Here is a 21,131-nt window from a genome sequence, read left to right as displayed (position 1 = left end):
AAACCCCTCACCACTCTGTGCAGCTGCAAATACCTAGGTGTCTGGCTAGACTAAACTCTCCTTCCAGACTCATATTAAACGTCTCCAATCCAAAATAAAATCTAGAATCAGCTTCCTATTTCGCAACAAAGCCTCTTTACTTTTCTGCTCTTTGCACACCAGTATCTCTACTTGCACATCATCATCTGCTAATTTATCACTCCAGCGTTAATCTGCTAATTTGTAATGCGTGTGTGTGTGTGTGTGTGTGTGTGTGTGTGTGTGTGTGTGTGTGTGTGTGTGTGTGTGTGTGTGTGTGTGTGTGTGCGTTGCGTTGCGTTGCTATCGTACATGCAGTGTTTCTCTTCTTTCAAGGAAGTGTATTTGTGGCCCTGGCAGTTGCTGGACAGTTTCAGTGCCACCGGTGTGGTATCAAGGGGATAGAGAGAGAGGAAGCTGCTTTTGCATGACACTGTTATTAGACAAGTTAGAAAACCAAGAAACCACCTCAGATCAACTGATAACAGAATGTTTAAGTCTTAGTTGAGTATTACAGATATAGCCCAACGTTGTTTAAATCTGTCCTGGGAGGGAATACAGCTGTAACTTGTCTCCATAGAAAACTCTGCCAAGCAGAAACTCTCCCAGCAGAAATCAGTAATGTTTTTGGATATCTCCCAGGATTAGTATCCAGTGAATGTCTCAGTAAAAAGACAATGACTAGCTAAATCTTAGACTTTATTACAGTGAAAAAGATCACAGAGACATCAGAGGATACACTTAGATTTAAAGATTGTGTACAATAGAAATCAAAGAAGGAGAAATAACACATTACCACAATGCTTGCATAATATTGAGATCAACAAAATGAATCAATCATAATCAATAATGAATTGGATATATACATAACATTATTACTGAAGAACACTGTGCCATAACCATCTTTCTAATTTAGACACATCTATCTCTGCAGTCCATCATGTGTTCTTCACTGCTTCATCTGCAAAGAGGCAGAGACAGATATAGGTTATTACAATAAACAGACAGCAAGGTGGAACAACGTGGGTTACCTTTGGCTCACAAAGAGTTTCTCCTCAGTAAGGAGCAACTCTCGCTCTCAATCAAATCAAATCAGATGTTATTGGTCGGCAGGGTAGCCTAGTGATTAGAGCGTTGGACTAGTAACTGAAAGGTTGCAAGTTGAAATCCCCGAGCTGACAAGGTACAAATCTGTTGTTCTGCCCCTGAACAGGCAGTTAACCCACTGTTCCTAGGCCGTCATTGAAAATAAGAATTTGTTCTTAACTGACTTGCCTAGTTAAATAAAGGTAAAAAAAACACATATTTAGCAGATGTTATTGCTAGTGTAGTGAAATGCTCACACTTAATTGTGACGTTTCAGCTGCCAATGGCCTTCATCAGAAGTCTACAATCATGTAAAATAAGTGGTGTCAGTACCTTGACCAGGCTGAGTACTGTGCTGTAGGTGAGGGAGAGAAGAAAGAGGATGATAAAGGAGGAGGTGGTGGACCACAGGCTGCTGAAATCATCCTCAACGTTGTCCGTGCAGCTCAGAGCAAAGCCCGCCTCAGGCTCAGTCAGTAGGATGTTCGCTGAGAACAGGGAGAGAGACAGGTGGTGAGGAACGTATGTATACTTGTGTCTGTGTGTGTGTGTTTGTGTGTGTGTGTCTGTGTGTTCATGTGTGTTTGTATGTGTTCATGCGTGTTCATGTGCGTCTGTGTATTGTAAACCTGTATTGTATTAGTCTTTATCATATTCTAACAAATACAGCTAATTGAGTTCAAATGACATGTACACACACAGACACACACATCAACCCACAGAGAACACATAAAACTGATCTGTGCAGACTCATATCTTGGCCTAATATTATCATGCACACCCACTCACATTATGTCAAACTACACCAATACACTAAATAGTACATCCATGACCACCTTACTGGAAGCATAATACTACTATGTGGGCTATTTAGTACTGTTGTCTTTTCATGACAATTGTCTTCATTATGTTTGATGTACAGTAGACCAGTATATTTTCTAAGACTTTAAGCAATTGATATACGAACATCAAACCATGTGATCTCATATGCGGTATTGTTTATTAGCCAGCCTCCACATTAAGAAGACACATTGAACAATGACAAAGGACAACAACGGCAACACAAGACTGCAATAGCACTGACATTTTACACCACATTAGACTGGACAATATCACAATTGGCAATATGCTTACAGTCAACAAAACAATGACAACACTAACATGTTAACTTTAACTCAACAAGGACAACAATGAAAACATCATAGAGGATAACAGGGGATACACGTTGTAATTGGCTATTCTGACCCACAGAGGAGTCAATAAGGAGACACAACGACACAACACACAGGTTAAAACATCACTTGTCTTCACATGAGTTACCCATGGACTTTGACACACTCCTCTCCTGCAGTTTATCACAGTGCCATCCGTTTTGTCACTAAAGCAACTTATACCACCCACCACTGCGACCTGTATGCTCTAGTCGGCTGGCCCTCGCTACATATTCGTCGCCAGACCCACTGGCTCCAGGTCATCTACAAGTCCATGCTAGGTAAAGCTCCGCCTTATCTCAGTTCTCTGGTCACGATGGCAACACCCACCCGTAGCACGCGCTCCAGCAGGTGTATCTCACTGATCATCCCTAAAGCCAACACCTCATTTGGCCGCCTTTCGTTCCAGTTCTCTGCTGCCTGTGACTGGAACGAATTGCAAAAATCGCTGAAGTTGGAGACTTTTATCTCCCTCACCAACTTCAAACATCTGCTATCTGAGCAGCTAACCGATCGCTGCAGCTGTACATAGTCTATCGGTAAATAGCCCACCCATTTTTACCTACCTCATCCCCATACTGTTTTCGTTTATTTACTTTTCTGCTCTTTTGAACACCAATATCTCTACCTGTACATGACCATCTGATCATTTATCACTCCAGTGTTAATCTACAAAATTGTAATTATTCGCCTACCTCCTCGTGCCTTTTGCACACAATGTATATAGACTCTCTTTTTTCTACTGTGTTATTGACTTGTTAATTGTTTACTCCATGTGTAACTCTGTGTTGTTTGTTCACACTGCTATGCTTTATCTTGGTCAGGTCGCAGTTGCAAATGAGAACTTGTTCTCAACTAGCCTACCTGGTTAAATAAAGGTGAAAAAAAAGAAATGAAAAAAAAAAGTGCTGTGTTGTTGTCCGAGCCGTGCTTGATGGCACATGTGAAAACCGAGTTTCCCTCCCACTTATTTGTTTTGACGGTGAAGACACTGGTGACAGAGTAGTTGCCTTCCAGGGTTTTCTGAGGAGGGCTGGTGACCCCATCCTGGTACTCACTGCTGTCCTCCTTCCACATGATGTAGACGTCACAGAGAGACGGGCTGACCACCAGGCACACCAGAGTCACATCCCCCTTCTTCTTGGTGTCTTCCTCCGGGAGAAGGTGGATGGACACTGAAGGGGCTCGACCTACAAGAGGATTGATTTTAAGGAGAAACGTTACACTCATGTATGTGTAGGTACGTATGAAAACCAGTATGTGAATATCAGTTTAAAATCAACCTAGTGGTCCTTAACCCTGGTTCTGGAGCAACACAGAAGTGTTCAGGTTTCTGTTCGGTCTAGCACTAACACACCTGATTCAACTAAGCAAAAGGTGATGATTAGTTAATGATTAATTGATATGCTGACTCAGGTATGTAAGCGCTGGGCTGGAGCAAATGTCTGCACATCCTGTGTCTCCCTCTCCAGAACCTGGAGTATGTGACCACTTATCACAACCACATTGAGACGTCTCAGTGACCTACTTCCTTTGGTGAAGCTGATGTCCTGAATGACCGGTGTGTCTTCACCACTCTTCATGGCAGAACACTGGACTTTGTTCACATTGGTCCACCTTGTCTGGTCTATGGTCAGAGTACTGACCCTGCTGTTCAGGTTGCCCTTTGATTCAACGATTTTTTCCATCTCGTTATTTCCGTTGACCTGCCAGGTGATAGTGGTACCAGCCACTGTGTTCTGGTCTGTACCACAGATGACACAGTCCAGCACTGCTTGGTTGTCCATGAACACATTTTTCACACTCGGTGGGTTCAGAGTCACCGTCAGTGGTTCTGAAAGGGGAGAGAAGCAGTATAAAAGCAGGACATATTACTGATGAGGAACTACACTAAATAATATATATACTGTATGTGAACATGACATTAATTGTAGTACAGTCTTCTCCTATGTACGGACCTGTTTTAGAGATTGTCTTGATGGTGGGTTGTCCCTGGTGCTGCACCACACAGCTGTACTTGACCTTGTTGCTCCAATCAGTGTTGTTGACCTTCAGCAGACTGCTGGCTGAAAAGAGGCCTGATGGCTGTCGGCCTACAGTAGGGGTCGGGCCCTTCACCTCCTTATCATTATTCTTCCAGATGACAGTGACTTTATTGGGGGCGAAATCTTCAATCATACACATCAAGTACTGGGTGGTGCCAATGGGCGCAGACAGCAAAGACACTGTTGGAAGCTTAGGGACTGAGTAGCAGGCAGTAAAAAAAATGTCTGCATGTTAGTTAAACCACTACCTTAAAGACATCCAGGGTAAACACCACATATCATTTTATAATCAGGTTTTCTAAACATAAATAGTTTTCATCACATACATTCAAATGCAATCTTTTAAAAAATAGATCAAACTTCAGAGAAAAATACAACATAATGATCACATCTTACCTGGTTTATTGATGACTGCTGTCTTTATAACTCCAGGATGTTCCACAGAACAACTGAAAGACGTTGACTTTCCCCAGACATTATTTTTCACGCTAAGCTGACTGACTCCTGTGTAGGTTTCCCGCTCTGGACTGCTGGGTATTGGACAAAGTCCGTCAGCGCACTCCCCGCTGTCGTCTGTCCATTTGAAGGTGAGTGAGGAAGGTGAAAAGCCTTTAGCGACACAACCAATGCTGTAGATGTCGTTAGAAGGGGTTCCACAGTTCATAAGAATGAGTAGAGTAGGGGGGGCTGTGGCTGCTGCAAGAAAGAAAGATTGAAAGAAAGGTAACACTTGATTTGAATGTACAGAAATGACCATTTAACTACTAGGAATTACCATGTTTAAATGGTCATTACACAGTTGTAACCTAATAACTACTATTTAATTTAATCTGGCACTATAAGGCACCATTTAATTCCATGAAGTTGGTTTTCTTGCATTCTTTGATGTGTACGTACCACTACATTTCTAGTTCTATTAGTTGTAGGATACAAATAGACTGTCTAAAAAAACGTACTTTCAAGTTCCTTCTCAACAATGCAACAACAATAAGAAATACTAAAAGATAAGAATACGAACATAGTAACTGGCTCAGTAGAATAGAATTAACATTTTAGAAAAGGTATAATACAGGAAGGCACAATTAAATATACATTAACACATTCAATTGCAGACAGATTTACCAGTGAAAACAGAAGTGTAAAATAAAAGATCCTCTAATAAAACATATTAATGTAATTATTTTTATGGACTAAGGTGATGCCAATTAACACTCAATTCAATATAGGCTGAGATGGAGCCTTATTATTATACCCTATAATCGGTTTATGTGTTAGACTCCCATATGAATAGCCTACATTTTCGTTTTCACATTGGCATTTTTGACCTAAAGCAAAGCCTACATAATCATCTAATTAAACATCAATTGCAAAAAATGAACGACATATGTGGACAGATGAACAAACAATATACTGCCTTACCTAGGTGAGCTACACTAACAACATTATCCAAGTAATAATGACTACTTTTCCCCATAAAACAATGATTTATCTACAAATTACAACAATTTGATTGCATTAATAAAACTCACAAAAACAATGGCTTACCCGATGAGACTGTGACCATTGTTCCTTTCCCCCAATAGTCAAAGTATCCATACACAGTGTGACAAGGGCATATGCCAAGCAATACAAAAACCACCCTCTTTACAACAATCGGTTTCAACTAATCTTGATAACTCCATCACTAAACCGAATGGTTTTCAATTTATAAGACTTTAGGAAACAAACGTCTGCATTATTCTACAACAGCAGAACCTAGAAAATGAGGAACTATTTTACTTTCTAGGAAATAAGCAAATTGAGGTAAACAATTTCTTTAGTGGAATATGAACAGGTCTATTCAAGGACATTTTGCATCTGATCAATGATTTTGACAAAATATGTTATTTCTACACACAAAATAGAATGGGAAAATTAAACATTCTATGGAAATAATACATTTAGCTTTGCTTACCTGTTGAGACGGTGACTTGTGTCCCTTTACCTGTCGTGGAAATGTCCTCTATTTACCAAATCATGAGAGCAAACCACACACAAGTCAGAGTTGGTTATCACAAAGTCCATCTTTAATTATATGAGCTCTATCACAACCCTGTGACTCTCAGATCAATTCAGTGTCTATCAATGAATTCTCTGAGAGTCCCTTACACATTGCAACTGAGATCCTTTATAGCAGAGACACACATATCCAGACAGCATAGGCATAATTTATCGTTCAGCTTTGTCTCCTAAACTATCTTCTTTTCTCAAACTCAGAACCATAAACAAATCCTCCATATCAACAGCCATATATCAAATCCATCCTATCTTGACAAGATCACAGAGACACACTGACTGGCACACAGACATTGTGGAGCCAAGAGATACACGCTTGACCTCTCCCCTCTCTCCGGCCCAAGCAACTTAGTCTTGACATAGAACAGATACTGCAACCCCGCCACAGTATTATACAAACACATTCTGATGAGAAGTTACTTACAAACATATGATGAATATAAAACATCTTACCTATGTTACCAACTAATTCTGATTATTCCCCAACATTACCCCAGTAGTCAAAAGCATCACAATGGTATGTCTCTATTCACTGCCTGTACAAAAACCCTGCACCTAAATAGGTCGCTTTAGTCATGATACTGAATCCAATAAACATTAAAATAAATGCAATATCACAATATGATCAAACACTTGATTTCTTGAGGTATCACACCCTGACCATGGTTTGCTTTGTATGTTTCTATGTTTTGTTTGGTCAGGGTGTGATCTGAGTGGGCATTCTATGTTGGATGTCTAGTTTGTCTGTTTCTGTGTTTGGGCTGATATGGTTCTCAATCAGAGGCAGGTGTTAGTCGTTGTCTCTGATTGGGAACCATATTTACGTAGGTAGCCTGTTTTGTCATTGTGGGTTGTGGGTGATTGTCTATGTTAGTTGCTTGTGTCAGCACAGTTCTTATTATAGCTTCACGGTCGTAATTCGTTTATAGTTTGTTCAAGTGTTCTCTGTTCATTAAATTCACGATGAACACATACCACGCTGCATTTTGGTCCTCCGATCCTTCCAACTACTACTCCTCAGACGAGGAGGACGACGATCGTGACATGAGGACAGATGTTGTGAATTCAGTTTTGAATACCTTTTAAAAACTCATGCTCAGGTCCATGTCATGACATCACTCCATCAAAACATACTTTAAAAATGTAAAACAATTTACAATGGGGTTATATCAATATCAGACGAGCATTTCAAGAATATTGTATGGTTTCTCCCCATTGTCCCAATCCTCATGCAGATATAATGCAGGTTTTGTCTCTGAGGTTTTTGTACAGCCTCATTTCACTGTGCCCCCCAGCCAATATCACAGTGATATACCCCAGCACAAAAACACCTCCTTCACATCTCCATAGGGATTCCATACAACTCTGTCTGCTCTCAGTGAGGTATAAGAAACATAAAACCATGCATAAAACAATATAATACAACAATACTAAAGACTCTTACAGTATCATATTCATCTTGGATTTGGTGGATCAATCTTAATTGTTTGGTATTACTGTTTCTGACTAAAGGTGTATCCATTGTCAGTTCGCAACAGTTGTTTGTACATTTTTGGACTTATGTTGCAGTATAAAACCCAGTATCATGTCTATGGCCCAAATCCTGTTTATGGTGAGGTTTCATTTGGGTTACATTGATACCATTGTCCTGGGGTGTGATGATTTGACCTGTTCAGTGTTGATGTGTCCATACAGGAGCAAAGGGTTTTTGTACGGTGTAATATCACTGTGGCCCCTGTATAGTCACAGTGATACACACCATATCAAAAACCTCCCACCAGATCCACACACCTGCTCTATGAGGACAGCAACACATTCAGATGGTTGTGGATAGGTGATCATACACATATCTATTATTTATTTTTATCTATTTGAATATTTTAACCATCATTTAATTAGAACATTTTACCTAAATCCTGTAGGTACAATGCTTTATAACTGTAACAGACATGTATGAGCCTTCATTATAATAAGGTTTATCATATTTTCATTCAACTCATTCAAAGTCCTTTATTCAGCATTAGTATGAATAGTTTAACCTTTATTAATAGTTGTTATTTAGTCAGTATCATTATGAATGGTTTAACATTTAATAGTTGTTATTTAGTCAGTGTCATTATGAATGGTTTAACCTTTAATAGTTGTTATTTAGTCAGCATCATTATGAATGGTTTAACATTTAATAGTTGTTATTTAGTCAGCATCATTATTAATGGTTTAACCTTTAATAGTTGTTATTTAGTCAGTATCATTATGAATGGTTTATCCTTTAATAGTTGTTATTTAGTCAGAATCATTATGAATGGTTTAACATGTAATAGTTGTTATTTAGTCAGCATCATTATGAATGGTTTAACCTTTAATAGTTGTTATTTAGTCAGTATCATTCTGAATGGTTTAACCTTTAATAGTTGTTATTTAGTCAGTATCATTATGAATGGTTTATCCTTTAATAGTTGCTATTTAGTCAGCATCATAATGAATGGTTTAACCTTTAATAGTTGTTATTTAATCAGCATCATTATGAATGGTTTAAACTTTAATAGTTGTTATTAAGTCAGCATCATTATGAATGGTTTAACCTTTAATAGTTGTTATTTAGTCAGTATCATTATGAATGGTTTAACCTTTAATAGTTGTTATTTAGTCAGTGTCATTATGAATGGTTTAACATGTAATAGTTGTTATTTAGTCAACAACGTTATGAGTGATTTAACCTTTAATAGTTGTTATTTAGTCAGTATCATTATGAATGGTTTATCCTTTAATAGTTGTTATTTAGTCAGCATCATTATTAATGGTTTAACCTTTAATAGTTGTTATTTAGTCAGTATCATTATGAATGGTTTAACATGTAATAGTTGTTATTTAGTCAGCATCATTATGAATGGTTTAACCTTTAATAGTTGTTATTTAGTCAGTGTCATTATGAATGGTTTAACCTTTAATAGTTGTTATTTAGTCAGAATCATTATGAATGGTTTAACATGTAACAGTTGTTATTTAGTCAGCATCATTATGAATGGTTTAACCTTTAATAGTTGTTATTTAGTCAGTATCATTATGAATGGTTTAACCTTTAATAGTTGTTATTTAGTCAGCATCATTATGAATGGTTTAACCTTTAATAGTTGTTATTTAGTCAACATCACTATGAATGGTTTAACCTTTAATAGTTGTTATTTAGTCAGTGTCATTATGAATGGTTTAACCTTTAATAGTTGTTATTTAGTCAGCATCATTATGAATGGTTTAACATTTAATAGTTGTTATTTAGTCAGCATCATTATTAATGGTTTAACCTTTATTAATAGTTGTTATTTAGTCAGTATCATTATGAATGGTTTATCCTTTAATAGTTGTTATTTAGTCAGAATCATTATGAATGGTTTAACATGTAATAGTTGTTATTTAGTCAGCATCATTATGAATGGTTTAACCTTTAATAGTTGTTATTTAGACAGTATCATTATGAATGGTTTAACCTTTAATAGTTGTTATTTAGTCAGTATCATTATGAATGGTTTATCCTTTAATAGTTGTTATTTAGTCAGCATCATAATGAATGGTTTAACCTTTAATAGTTGTTATTTAATCAGCATCATTATGAATGGTTTAAACTTTAATAGTTGTTATTAAGTCAGCATCATTATGAATGGTTTAAACTTTAATAGTTGTTATTAAGTCAGCATCATTATGAATGGTTTAACCTTTAATAGTTGTTATTTAGTCAGTATCATTATGAATGGTTTAACATTTAATAGTTGTTATTTAGTCATTGTCATTATGAATGGTTTAACATGTAATAGTTGTTATTTAGTCAACAACGTTATGAGTGATTTAACCTTTAATACTTGTTATTTAGTCAGTATCATTATGAATGGTTTATCCTTTAATAGTTGTTATTTAGTCAGCATCATTATTAATGGTTTAACCTTTAATAGTTGTTATTTAGTCAGTATCATTATGAATTGTTTAACATGTAATAGTTGTTATTTAGTCAGCATCATTATGAATGGTTTAACCTTTAATAGTTGTTATTTAGTCAGTGTCATTATGAATGGTTTAACCTTTAATAGTTGTTATTTAGTCAGAATCATTATGAATGGTTTAACCTTTAATAGTTGTTATTTAGTCAGTGTCATTATGAATGGTTTAACATTTAATAGTTGTTATTTAGTCGGTATCATTATGAATGGTTTATCCTTTAATAGTTGTTATTTAGTCAGCATCATAATGAATGGTTTAACCTTTAATAGTTGTTATTTAGTCAGTATCATTATGAATGGTTTAACATGTAATAGTTGTTATTTAGTCAGTATCATTATGAATGGTTTAACATTTAATAGTTGTTATTTAGTCAGCATCATTATGAATGGTTTAAACTTTAATAGTTGTTATTAAGTCAGCATCATTATGAATGGTTTAACCTTTAATATTTGTTATTTAGTCAGTATCATTATGAATGGTTTAACATTTAATAGTTGTTATTTAGTCAGTGTCATTATGAATGGTTTAACATGTAATAGTTGTTATTTAGTCAACAACGTTATGAGTGATTTAACCTTTAATAGTTGTTATTTAGTCAGTATCATTATGAATGGTTTATCCTTTAATAGTTGTTATTTAGTCAGCATCATTATTAATGGTTTAACCTTTAATAGTTGTTATTTAGTCAGCATCATTATTAATGGTTTAACCTTTAATAGTTGTTATTTAGTCAGCATCATTATGAATGGTTTAACCTTTAATAGTTGTTATTTAGTCAGCATCATTATGAATGGTTTAACATTTAATAGTTGTTATTTAGTCAGAATCATTATGAATGGTTTAACCTTTAATAGTTGTTATTTAGCATCATTATGAATGGTTTAACCTTTAATAGTTGTTATTTAGTCAGTATCATTATGAATGGTTTAACATTTAATAGTTGTTATTTAGTCAGAATCATTATGAATGGTTTTACTTTTCTGATTAATAATAGGTGTTCAAGCACATTTTGTGCATTTGGATGGTCATAATTTCTATCACTAAAATGACACGTAAAATAAAAACATAGTTTTACTTCATTAACAAATCTGCTCATAATCTGCTTATAAATATTAAATCGTTTTGAACTTACATGTACATGTCTGTTATTTATGGTTTAAATATGAATGCAGATGCATGTATTTATTCATCATTCTAATTATATGTAAATATTTTCAGACAGTTTATCTCACATTCCCAGGAAGTGTCCATTTTGACTGTGTCAATATGAACAGGGTAATCCTTAGGGAACGATGGTTTCATGGGCCAGACATCTTTGTTGTTTTTGTACAGGTCATGCTTTGCTTCATACAACTGTGTGTCATTATATCTGACACAGTAATACACAGCTGGGTCTTCAGCCCTTCTACAATTTCACCCTAATTTATTTATTTTTGCAAATTAACTAAGGAGGTAAGGCAATAAATAGTCCATAGTGACGAAATAATTACAATTTAGCAATTAACATTGGAGTGATAGATGTGCAGATGAGGATGTGCAAGTACAAATACTGGTGTGCAAAAGAGCAGAAAAAAAACATCTAAAAAAATAAGGGGATGAGGTAGGTAGTTGCTTGGATGGGCTGTGTACAGCTGCAGCGATCGGTAAGCTGCTCTGACAGACGATGCTTGAAGTTGAGGGAGATGAGGGAGATATAAGTCTCCAACTTCAGTGATTTTTGCAATTCCTTTCAGTCATTGGCAGCAGAGAACTGGAAGGAAAGGTGGCAAAACGAGGTGTTGGCTTTGGGGATGACCAGTGAAATATACCTGCTGGAGCGACTGCTACGGGTGGGTGTTGCTAAGGTGACCAGTGACCTGAGATAAGGCGGAGCTTTACCTAGCAAAGACTTACAGACAGTGGGTATGGCGACGAATATGTAGCGACGACCAGCCAGCGAGAGCATACAGGTCGCAATGGTGGGTAGTGTATGGAGCTTTGGTGAAAATACGGATGGCACTGTGCTATCCAATTTGCTGAGTAGAGTGTTGGCTAATTTGTAAATGACATTGCCGAAGTCAAGGATTGAAAGGATAGTCAGTTTTACGAGGGTACAGTGCCTTGCGAAAGTATTCGGCCCCCTTGAACTTTGCGACCTTTTGCCACATTTCAGGCTTCAAACATAAAGATATAAAACTGTATTTTTTTGTGAAGAATCAACAACAAGTGGGACACAATCATGAAGTGGAACGACATTTATTGGATATTTCAAACTTTTTTAACAAATCAAAAACTGAAGAATTGGGCATGCAAAATTATTCAGCCCCCTTAAGTTAATACTTTGTAGCGCCACCTTTTGCTGCGATTACAGCTGTAAGTTGCTTGGGGTATGTCTCTATCAGTTTTGCACATCGAGAGACTGACATTTTTTCCCAATCCTCCTTGCAAAACAGCTCGAGCTCAGTGAGGTTGGATGGAGATCATTTGTGAACAGCAGTTTTCAGTTCTTTCCACAGATTCTCGATTGGATTCAGGTCTGGACTTTGACTTGGCCATTCTAACACCTGGATATGTTTATTTTTGAACCATTCCATTGTAGATTTTGCTTTATGTTTTGGATCATTGTCTTGTTGGAAGACAAATCTCCGTCCCAGTCTCAGGTCTTTTGCAAACTCCATCAGGTTTTCTTCCAGAATGGTCCTGTATTTGGCTCCATCCATCTTCCCATCAATTTTAACCATCTTCCCTGTCCCTGCTGAAGAAAAGCAGGCCCAAACCATGATGCTGCCACCACCATGTTTGACAGTGGGGATGGTGTGTTCAGGGTGATGAGCTGTTTTGCTTTTACGCCAAACATAATGTTTTGCATTGTTGCCAAAAAGTTCAATTTTGGTTTCATCTGACCAGAGCACCTTCTTCCACATGTTTGGTGTGTCTCCCAGGTGGCTTGTGGCAAACTTTAAACAACACTTTTTATGGATATCTTTAAGAAATGTCTTTCTTCTTGCCACTCTTCCATAAAGGCCAGATTTGTGCAATATACGACTGATTGTTGTCCTATGGACAGAGTCTCCCACCTCAGCTGTAGATCTCTGCAGTTCATCCAGAGTGATCATGGGCCTCTTGGCTGCATCTCTGATCAGTCTTCTCCTTGTATGAGCTGAAAGTTTAGAGGGACGGCCAGGTCTTGGTAGATTTGGAGTGGTCTGATACTCCTTCCATTTCAATATTATCGCTTGCACAGTGCTCCTTGGGATGTTTAAAGCTTGGGAAATCTTTTTGTATCCAAATCCGGCTTTAAACTTCTTCACAACAGTATCTCGGACCTGCCTGGTGTGTTCCTTGTTCTTCATGATGCTCTCTGCGCTTTTAACGGACCTCTGAGACTATCACAGTGCAGGTGCATTTATACGGAGACTTGATTACACACAGGTGGATTGTATTTATCATCATTAGTCATTTAGGTCAACATTGGATCATTCAGAGATCCTCACTGAACTTCTGGAGAGAGTTTAATTTTGCACGGCCAATTTTTAAGTTTTTGATTTGTTAAAAAAGTTTGAAATATCCAATAAATGTCGTTCCACTTCATGATTGTGTCCCACTTGTTGTTGATTCTTCACAAAAAAATACAGTTTTATATCTTTATGTTTGAAGTCTGCAATGTGGCAAAAGGTCGCAAAGTTCAAGGGGGACGAATACTTTCGCAAGGCACTGTATGTAAGCTATCCACTCCAATCCTTTTCCAGAAGCCTGTCTGATCCAGCTAAAGTTAGAGCTAGTTGAGATTCCAGCATAAGTACAGGTCAGTTTTTGTTGTTCCCCAGGCTTTTAACTACTTGTCCAGACTCAGTCAGTGTCTGACTGTTAACACCTGTGTAACAAGTAAAGTATATATGTTAATTCCTATGTCATCTCCACAATCTGTTTGACTTGATTCAACACTTATTAACATTGTCACCTGTCAGGCATGTTATCAGTAGCAGTAGTCCAGTCATAGAATCCATGCTGGACTGTGGTGTGTCCCTGAGAGGAAGTAGTACCCCACCTATCCATGTTGTACAGCTGCTTCACTAGCTTCAGTCAGTGTGTCTGTCGAGCAGTGGCGGTTCTAGCTTGTATGGCTCCCTGGGGCGAACCCCCCCTTCAGCGGGGGGTTCACCCCCCTGAATTGTAATTTTTATTCAGACATTTGGAACACAAATAAATAATCATAACATTTAAATCTATATAAATATCAAAATATATACAAAAATAAGACTCGTAAATATCAAAAAGAAATAACAAAGACAAATAGAAACATATTGTAGTATACATATATACAATAAAAAAGATAATCAAATTATTACACTATTACCCTATTGTTAACAAAAAACACACAAATAAAACTAAATTGCACAAATCCTATATCACACAAATACACACATAGAATAACACACTTATAAAGAAGAGAACCTGATTTTTACACTATTGCACTTCAAACATGAAACAGAAACTAAATTGCACAACTAATTGTATAACTAATTGCATTCATACTGTACAAAGTTAGAGGTGCGCTATTTGATAGACTCCCCCGCTCCCCCTACCTCAGGCTTCCAGTGGGGAGACCTGAGGTCAAGCTACCCCCGCCCCCCTCCCCATCTCGTACTTCTGAGTGGGACACCTTCCCAGGCAGTAGACTGCCTAGCTCACAAACTAGAATCAGGGCGCCCACCCCGACAAGGTTAATTGACCCACAGTCCCACACGGTGACATGATATCATTGACGTGACGTGCAAATGAGCGATAGAAAACCGATCACGCAAATGTCATCATTCCAAATGGCAGGTGCCTGTGTCGTCTGTACCAAATCCACCACTGGAGAGTACAATGATAAACAGCAGTCCTCTTGGCCTACAATAACTGTGTGCTTGTGAAGACGTCCTCAATCAGAGTGAACTGGCCTTTCGTTCATTCTCCCAATCCACTCCAGGGCTTTTTCATAAGCTCCATTAATCAGGGATAGTTAGTGCAGGTATTGTTGTAATGTCAGTCCTAGCTAACTATATTGAGAAAACCAGAGCTGACTGTCTGATTATAAAGAGATGAAGGGGAGGAAGACTTTGCATAGCCCGCCCTCTAGAGGTTTAAATAGAGACTGAGAGGGAGAGATTTTCTTTCAAGGTTGATATTGGCATCATTGTCTCAGAACAGCACAGGAACATCATTATTGGGATTAATGCAATAAACTTGTTCCATCTAACTTGTTCCAGACCATATATTCTTGTTCCATCTATACTTCTATAACATTATTGACCTTCATGGTTCTGTATTCAATATTGTACTAATTTTGTTAGCTGAAATTTGACATTTGAATTCATTCAAACAAGCTCAACAAATTGAAAGACAGTACCAGATAGGCCTGAATGGTTTTATCTGCATTAGATAATTAATTTGACTGAATGACTGCATATATTATTGATCCTGTTCGGGTTATTTTCTAATGTCAGCTGACTTTGAATGGCTCTAAAATTTTCTGTGACAGTTTCATGAGGATATTCATACAGTTATCTTGACAGATTGTCAGGTATATTTTATGCTTTTCAAGTAGTCATGTAAATGACGGTTATAAATAAGAGTATGATATGTCTACTCTCCTATAGTGTTTGTAGGGCCATCAGATTGATGTAAACAGATACTGGAGATCAGAATCGCAGACTCTCACAGTGAGAGAAGTGCTGGATCAGTTTTTGTACAGTGCTGCAGCCTCATGTGTCACTGTGTCTCTGGCACAATAATAAACAGCAGAGTCTTCAGTCTTCAGGCTGTTCATCTGGAGATACACCTGCTGCTTGCTGTTGTCTCTGGAGATGGTGAACCGACCCTGAATAGACTGGGAGTAGTAGATATAACTGCTTGAATCACTAATTGTTGCAACCCATTCTAGCCCTTTCCCTGGAGCCTGCCTGATCCAAGCATTCCAATAGTTGCCACCAAACCCAGAATATGTGCAAGTCAGTTTGTGGGATTCTTCAAACGTTTTAACCACTGATTCAGATTCAGTCAGCATCTGACTCTGAACACCTGTAGAAATGAAACAACAAAAATACATTCATACAAATAATCAGTAATAGCAGAGGATTTCTGACAAATGTGTTCTTGTTGATATAGAATATTGTAACTTACTTTTTACAGACACCACCATGAGCACAAAAATCAAGACAGTCCTCATTGTTCTGTGATAGTCAGGTTAGTGCAGGACTTTTTATCATGTCAGTCCAAACTGCCTATAAACACATTACCAGAGCTCAGTGTCTGATTATAAAGGGATGAAGGGGAGGGATACTTTGCATAGATCGCCTCCTAGAGGCATAAATAGAGACTGAGAGGGAGAGATCTTCTGCTCTTTTCGTTGATTTTCTCTCCTCCATGTCCTTTATTCTGCTCTCTGCAGTTCAGATTTTACTTATGAGACATGTTGACTGTAATTTTTTTATTATGATGTGTTAATGATCAGCAACACAGGAACAAAAGTTCAGAATTTATTTGGGTTTACATTTCCATAAAGCTTTTAATGGTGTATGGGATTTAACACTTTTTGTAAGGTTAACTTATCAAATTATAATTTAACCCTTTTTGAGTCTGAGCATTAATCTTAACTACATTGATATCTTGGTGTGGAGATACATTTATATTATGTTGTGCTTGCACCATTCTCCCATGGGTATCTGGGTATTTGTTCAGGTCTGGTGCTGGTTTGTATCACAGTGGAGGGTATCGAACACAGTAATACACAGCTGTGTCTTCAGGTTGCAGGCTCTGCCCTTGTAAAGACACAGAGTTGCTGGAGGCATCTCTTGAAATGCTGAACTTGTTTTTCAGTGCATCATTTTTGTAGATATCTCCATCATCCCATATATGTGAAATCCACTCCATTGCCTTCCCTGCAGGCTTTCAAACCCAACCTGTGGTAAGGCTTATGCTGCTATCACTAACAGAATACCCAGAGATCTTACAGGTGATGCTTGGAGACTCTCCAAGCTTTACAACCATTACACTTGGCTGGCTGAGTTCAAGACCACCACAATACACATCTATCAATCCATTCCTTCCCCCAAATCCTGAGAGACTCACAGGAGGCAGCTGCCAGCAGGAGCAGCAATAGAAGAGTTTGAGGATTTGAAGAGTTTTAATTCCAAAACTTTATATCCATTTTCAGAAATGTTGGTAAATTAGCATTTATTGTTTTAAGAAAATATGAAAGAGATTGTGTGTTGTTCAATGACAGGGATGTTTTTGTTTCAAATCTAGCAATTGATTGTTTCATTTTAGAAAGACAAATAATTGTGTATTTTTTTACACAGTCAAATAAAACAAATACCTACCTCTTCCTCCACGTTGACATTCGTCCTTTTAAACGTACGGACATCAGTCCTCACGTCATCGGGAACACAATGTTGATTTCGTTAGGTTGTAGTTCAACCATTCGCAACCAGAGCTCACGCTGAGGTTGGCTTAGTTCTGTCGTTGATATTAGCCCTTTTAAACATATGGACAGCAGTCCTCACGTCATCAGGAACATAAGAAGTTGACTTTGTCAATGGCTTTTGTAGTGGGGGAGAAAAGGGCGTGTTACATAGTTCACAACTAATGCCTGTTCACTTGGGCGGAGCCACTGAGTGAGCATAGTTCACTTATGAAAACAATTCTCACATTTAGAAGCTAAAATTACATTTAATCTTTTCCCAAATAGTTTTATATTTAAACATTTAAATTGCACAAGAATTCCACGTGAATCTGATAACTAGAATGTGTAGACTTTCCGAGATACAGTTTATGTCGTCCTATCATCAGTAATAATGTCTCAGATGACAACCGAACTGACATCATATTCTTTCAGTACCAACGGTACCATACTTTCAACTGGTTGGATTACCTAAAGATTGTTATTTTCCCCAAACTTTTGATATTACAAAACTCTCTCTTTGTTAAAAAGGGCTTTCCAAGAGTCCATTCTGTAGAGTGGAGAGAAAAAGGGGGAAAGGTGTTTATGGGGGTCTTAAAACCTCCCCCAAGTCATGACAGTAGTTTATATAAACATCCGCATTTGAATGTTTTTATCTTGTTATTTTTATTAACAAACAAATAAAGATGTTGATGAAGAAATACTGTACTGCTCTTTTGAGTTAGAAATGTAACACTTTAGAGTACTTTTAAAACTTCTTAAGGATAGGGGGCAGTATTTTCACTTTGGATGAATTGCGTGCCCATAATGAACTGCATCAAACTCTGTCCTAGATTGCTAATATATGCATATCATTATTACTATTGGATAGAAAACACTCTGAAGTTTTTAAAACTGTTTGAATTATGTCTGTGAGTATAACAGAACTCATAGGGCAGGCAATCTTCCAAACAAGTTTTGAAAGTCTGAAAGTTGGGGCAACTTTGACGTCATCACCCCCTCCCTTCCCAACAAGTTATGGATCTGGAAACACTTCCTACGCCTTCCACTAGATATCCTCATTCAGTAGAAAGTGTAATGGAGCATTTGCTGTGAACTTTGACCTAATGGGAGGGAAACTAGTCAGTGTCGCAAGAGAATGCCATTTTGCTGTGGCGCATTTGTCTGAGTGCTACGGCTGTTCCAATCAGCCCCAGATGAAAACAAATGATCCGGTTGGAACGTTATTGGATATATATGATTATAACATCCTGAAGATTGATTCTGTACTTAGTTTGACCAGTTTTTTCGACCTGGAATATATCGTTTGGAAGTTTTCATGCAAGTTATCTTGGACCAGAAGTCAGTTTTTGGGCACGTGAGCTGAAAGTGATAGCAAATGCTGCTACTTGGACACTAGTATTGGACATTGTGGAACAAAACAACAATTTATTGTGGAACTGGGACTCCTTGCACTACATTCTGATGAAAGATCATCAAAGGTAAGGGAATGTTTATGTTGTAATTTTGTATTTCTGTTGACTCCAACATGGCAGAGAAATATTGTTACGTCTGAGAAGTTAAGAACCAGTGTATCTTTAATTATATGTAGAACATGTATCTTTAGTCAAAGTTTATGATGAGTATTTCTGTTATCTGGCGTAGCTTTCTATAATTCCTCCGGATATTTTGGAGGAATTTCTGAACATGGCGTAAATGTAAACTGAGATTGTTGGATATAAAATGCATATTATCGAACAAAACATAAATGTACTGTGTAACATGTCATATGACTGTCATTTGATGAAGATTTTCAAGAGGTTAGTGATTGATTTTATTTCTAATCCTGCTTTGTGATTTTATCTTCGGCTGGAAAAAATGGCTGCGTTTTTTCTTTGGTTTGGTGGTGGTCTAACATAAATGTTAAATAAATATGTTGTGTTTTTGCTGTAAAACATTTAAAAAATCTGACATGATGGGTAGATGAACAAGGTGTTTATCTTTCATTTGAGGTATTGGACTAATGTGTGGAAGTTAAATATTTCTAAAGAATATTTTTGAATTCCCTGCGCCACCTTTTCAGCTGAACGGGGGGGTGGAGTTCCCTGAGGGGAACGCCTTGCCCCAACAGGTTTTTAAGCATCGAATACTTTGCAAGTTGAGGGATTTTCACAACAGTAGCCGGGCTAATAAAAGTCCATTGTCCTGTTAATAAGAAACATTTGCATGATGGGTTACACCTGCTACAGTTGTGAAAAACAAGTGTTTGAAAACCTGTTTTCAAAATTCCTCCAGTCCATCACTACAGTAAATAAAAACACAGCATATTGTTTACATTCTTTATTGTAACCACAATGTCACACATCATTTCTATCTACCTTTCCAGTTACTTTTAGAGTTTGGGATTTACAAATGTGCACTTTTCATTATTTTGAACGTGCAGACTTTTTTTCTTTAACGTCTTGCGACTAGCAATCCCGGATCCGGGAGCGTAATCATAGCCTAAAACGAATTAGCATAACGCATCGGACATAAATACCCCTAGAAACTTTTCCTATTCATAAAAATCGTGATAGCAGCAGGCAACATTTTCACGAAAATAAGAAAAGCAACCAAATTAAATAATTTACCTTTGAAGAACTTCGGATGTTTTCACCCAGGAGACTCCCAGTTAGATAGCAAATGTTCCTTTTTTCCAAAAATATTATTTTTGTAGGCAAAGTAGCTCCCGTTTGTTCATCATGCTTGGCTGAGAAATCGACTGGAAAATGCTACCACTACAATGCCAAACTTTTTTCCAAATTAGCTCCATAATATCGACAGAAACATGGCAAACGTTGTTTAGGATCAATCCTTAAGGTGTTTTTAACATATATATTGGATAATATATCCGTCGAGGCAATTGGTTTCTCATAAGAAGCGATTGGAAAAATGGCTACCTCAGTATTTTACGCAAGATTTTCTGCGGGAGACACCATGTGACCACTTGCTAAATATGGTCCCTTACAGCTATTCTTCAACGGAAATGCGGTAAAAGACGTCACAATGCTGTAGACACCTTGGGGAATACGTGGAATCGTTCACAGCCATATAAGGAGTCATTTGCATGAGGCGGTTTCAAAAAATGCGGCACTTCCTGGTTGGATTTCTATCTGGGTTTCGCCTGTAACATCAGTTTTGTTGCACTCACAGACAATATCTTTGCAGTTTTGGAAACGTCAGAGTGTTTTCTATCCAAAGCTGTCAATTATATGCAGAGTCGAGCATCTTTTTGTGACAACATATCTTGTTTAAAACGGGAATTTTTTTTATCCCAAAATTAAA

At 37.4% G+C, this 21,131-nt stretch overlaps 1 protein-coding gene across 1 annotated transcript; it reads right to left on the bottom strand.

The window, feature by feature from the left end:
* Window positions 1-822: 822 nt before the first annotated feature.
* On the bottom strand, window positions 823-16,633 carry LOC139421554 (immunoglobulin gamma-1 heavy chain-like). Its single transcript, XM_071172572.1, is given in 13 exon segments — window positions 823-979; window positions 1,438-1,592; window positions 2,425-2,456; window positions 3,223-3,505; window positions 3,844-4,149; window positions 4,274-4,558; window positions 4,757-4,876; window positions 4,879-4,918; window positions 4,920-5,056; window positions 5,906-5,948; window positions 6,659-6,667; window positions 16,143-16,447; window positions 16,550-16,633. Coding segments are annotated over 13 exon segments (1,773 nt in total). The 5' UTR covers window positions 16,596-16,633; the 3' UTR covers window positions 823-967.
* Window positions 16,634-21,131: the final 4,498 nt, after the last annotated feature.

The sequence above is a fragment of the Oncorhynchus clarkii genome, chromosome 12, assembly GCF_045791955.1.
Source record: "Oncorhynchus clarkii lewisi isolate Uvic-CL-2024 chromosome 12, UVic_Ocla_1.0, whole genome shotgun sequence".
Taxonomy (NCBI): Eukaryota; Metazoa; Chordata; class Actinopteri; order Salmoniformes; family Salmonidae; genus Oncorhynchus; species Oncorhynchus clarkii.
The sequence above is the reverse complement of the archived record's forward strand: the minus strand, read 5'-3'. Positions and strand labels throughout refer to the sequence as shown.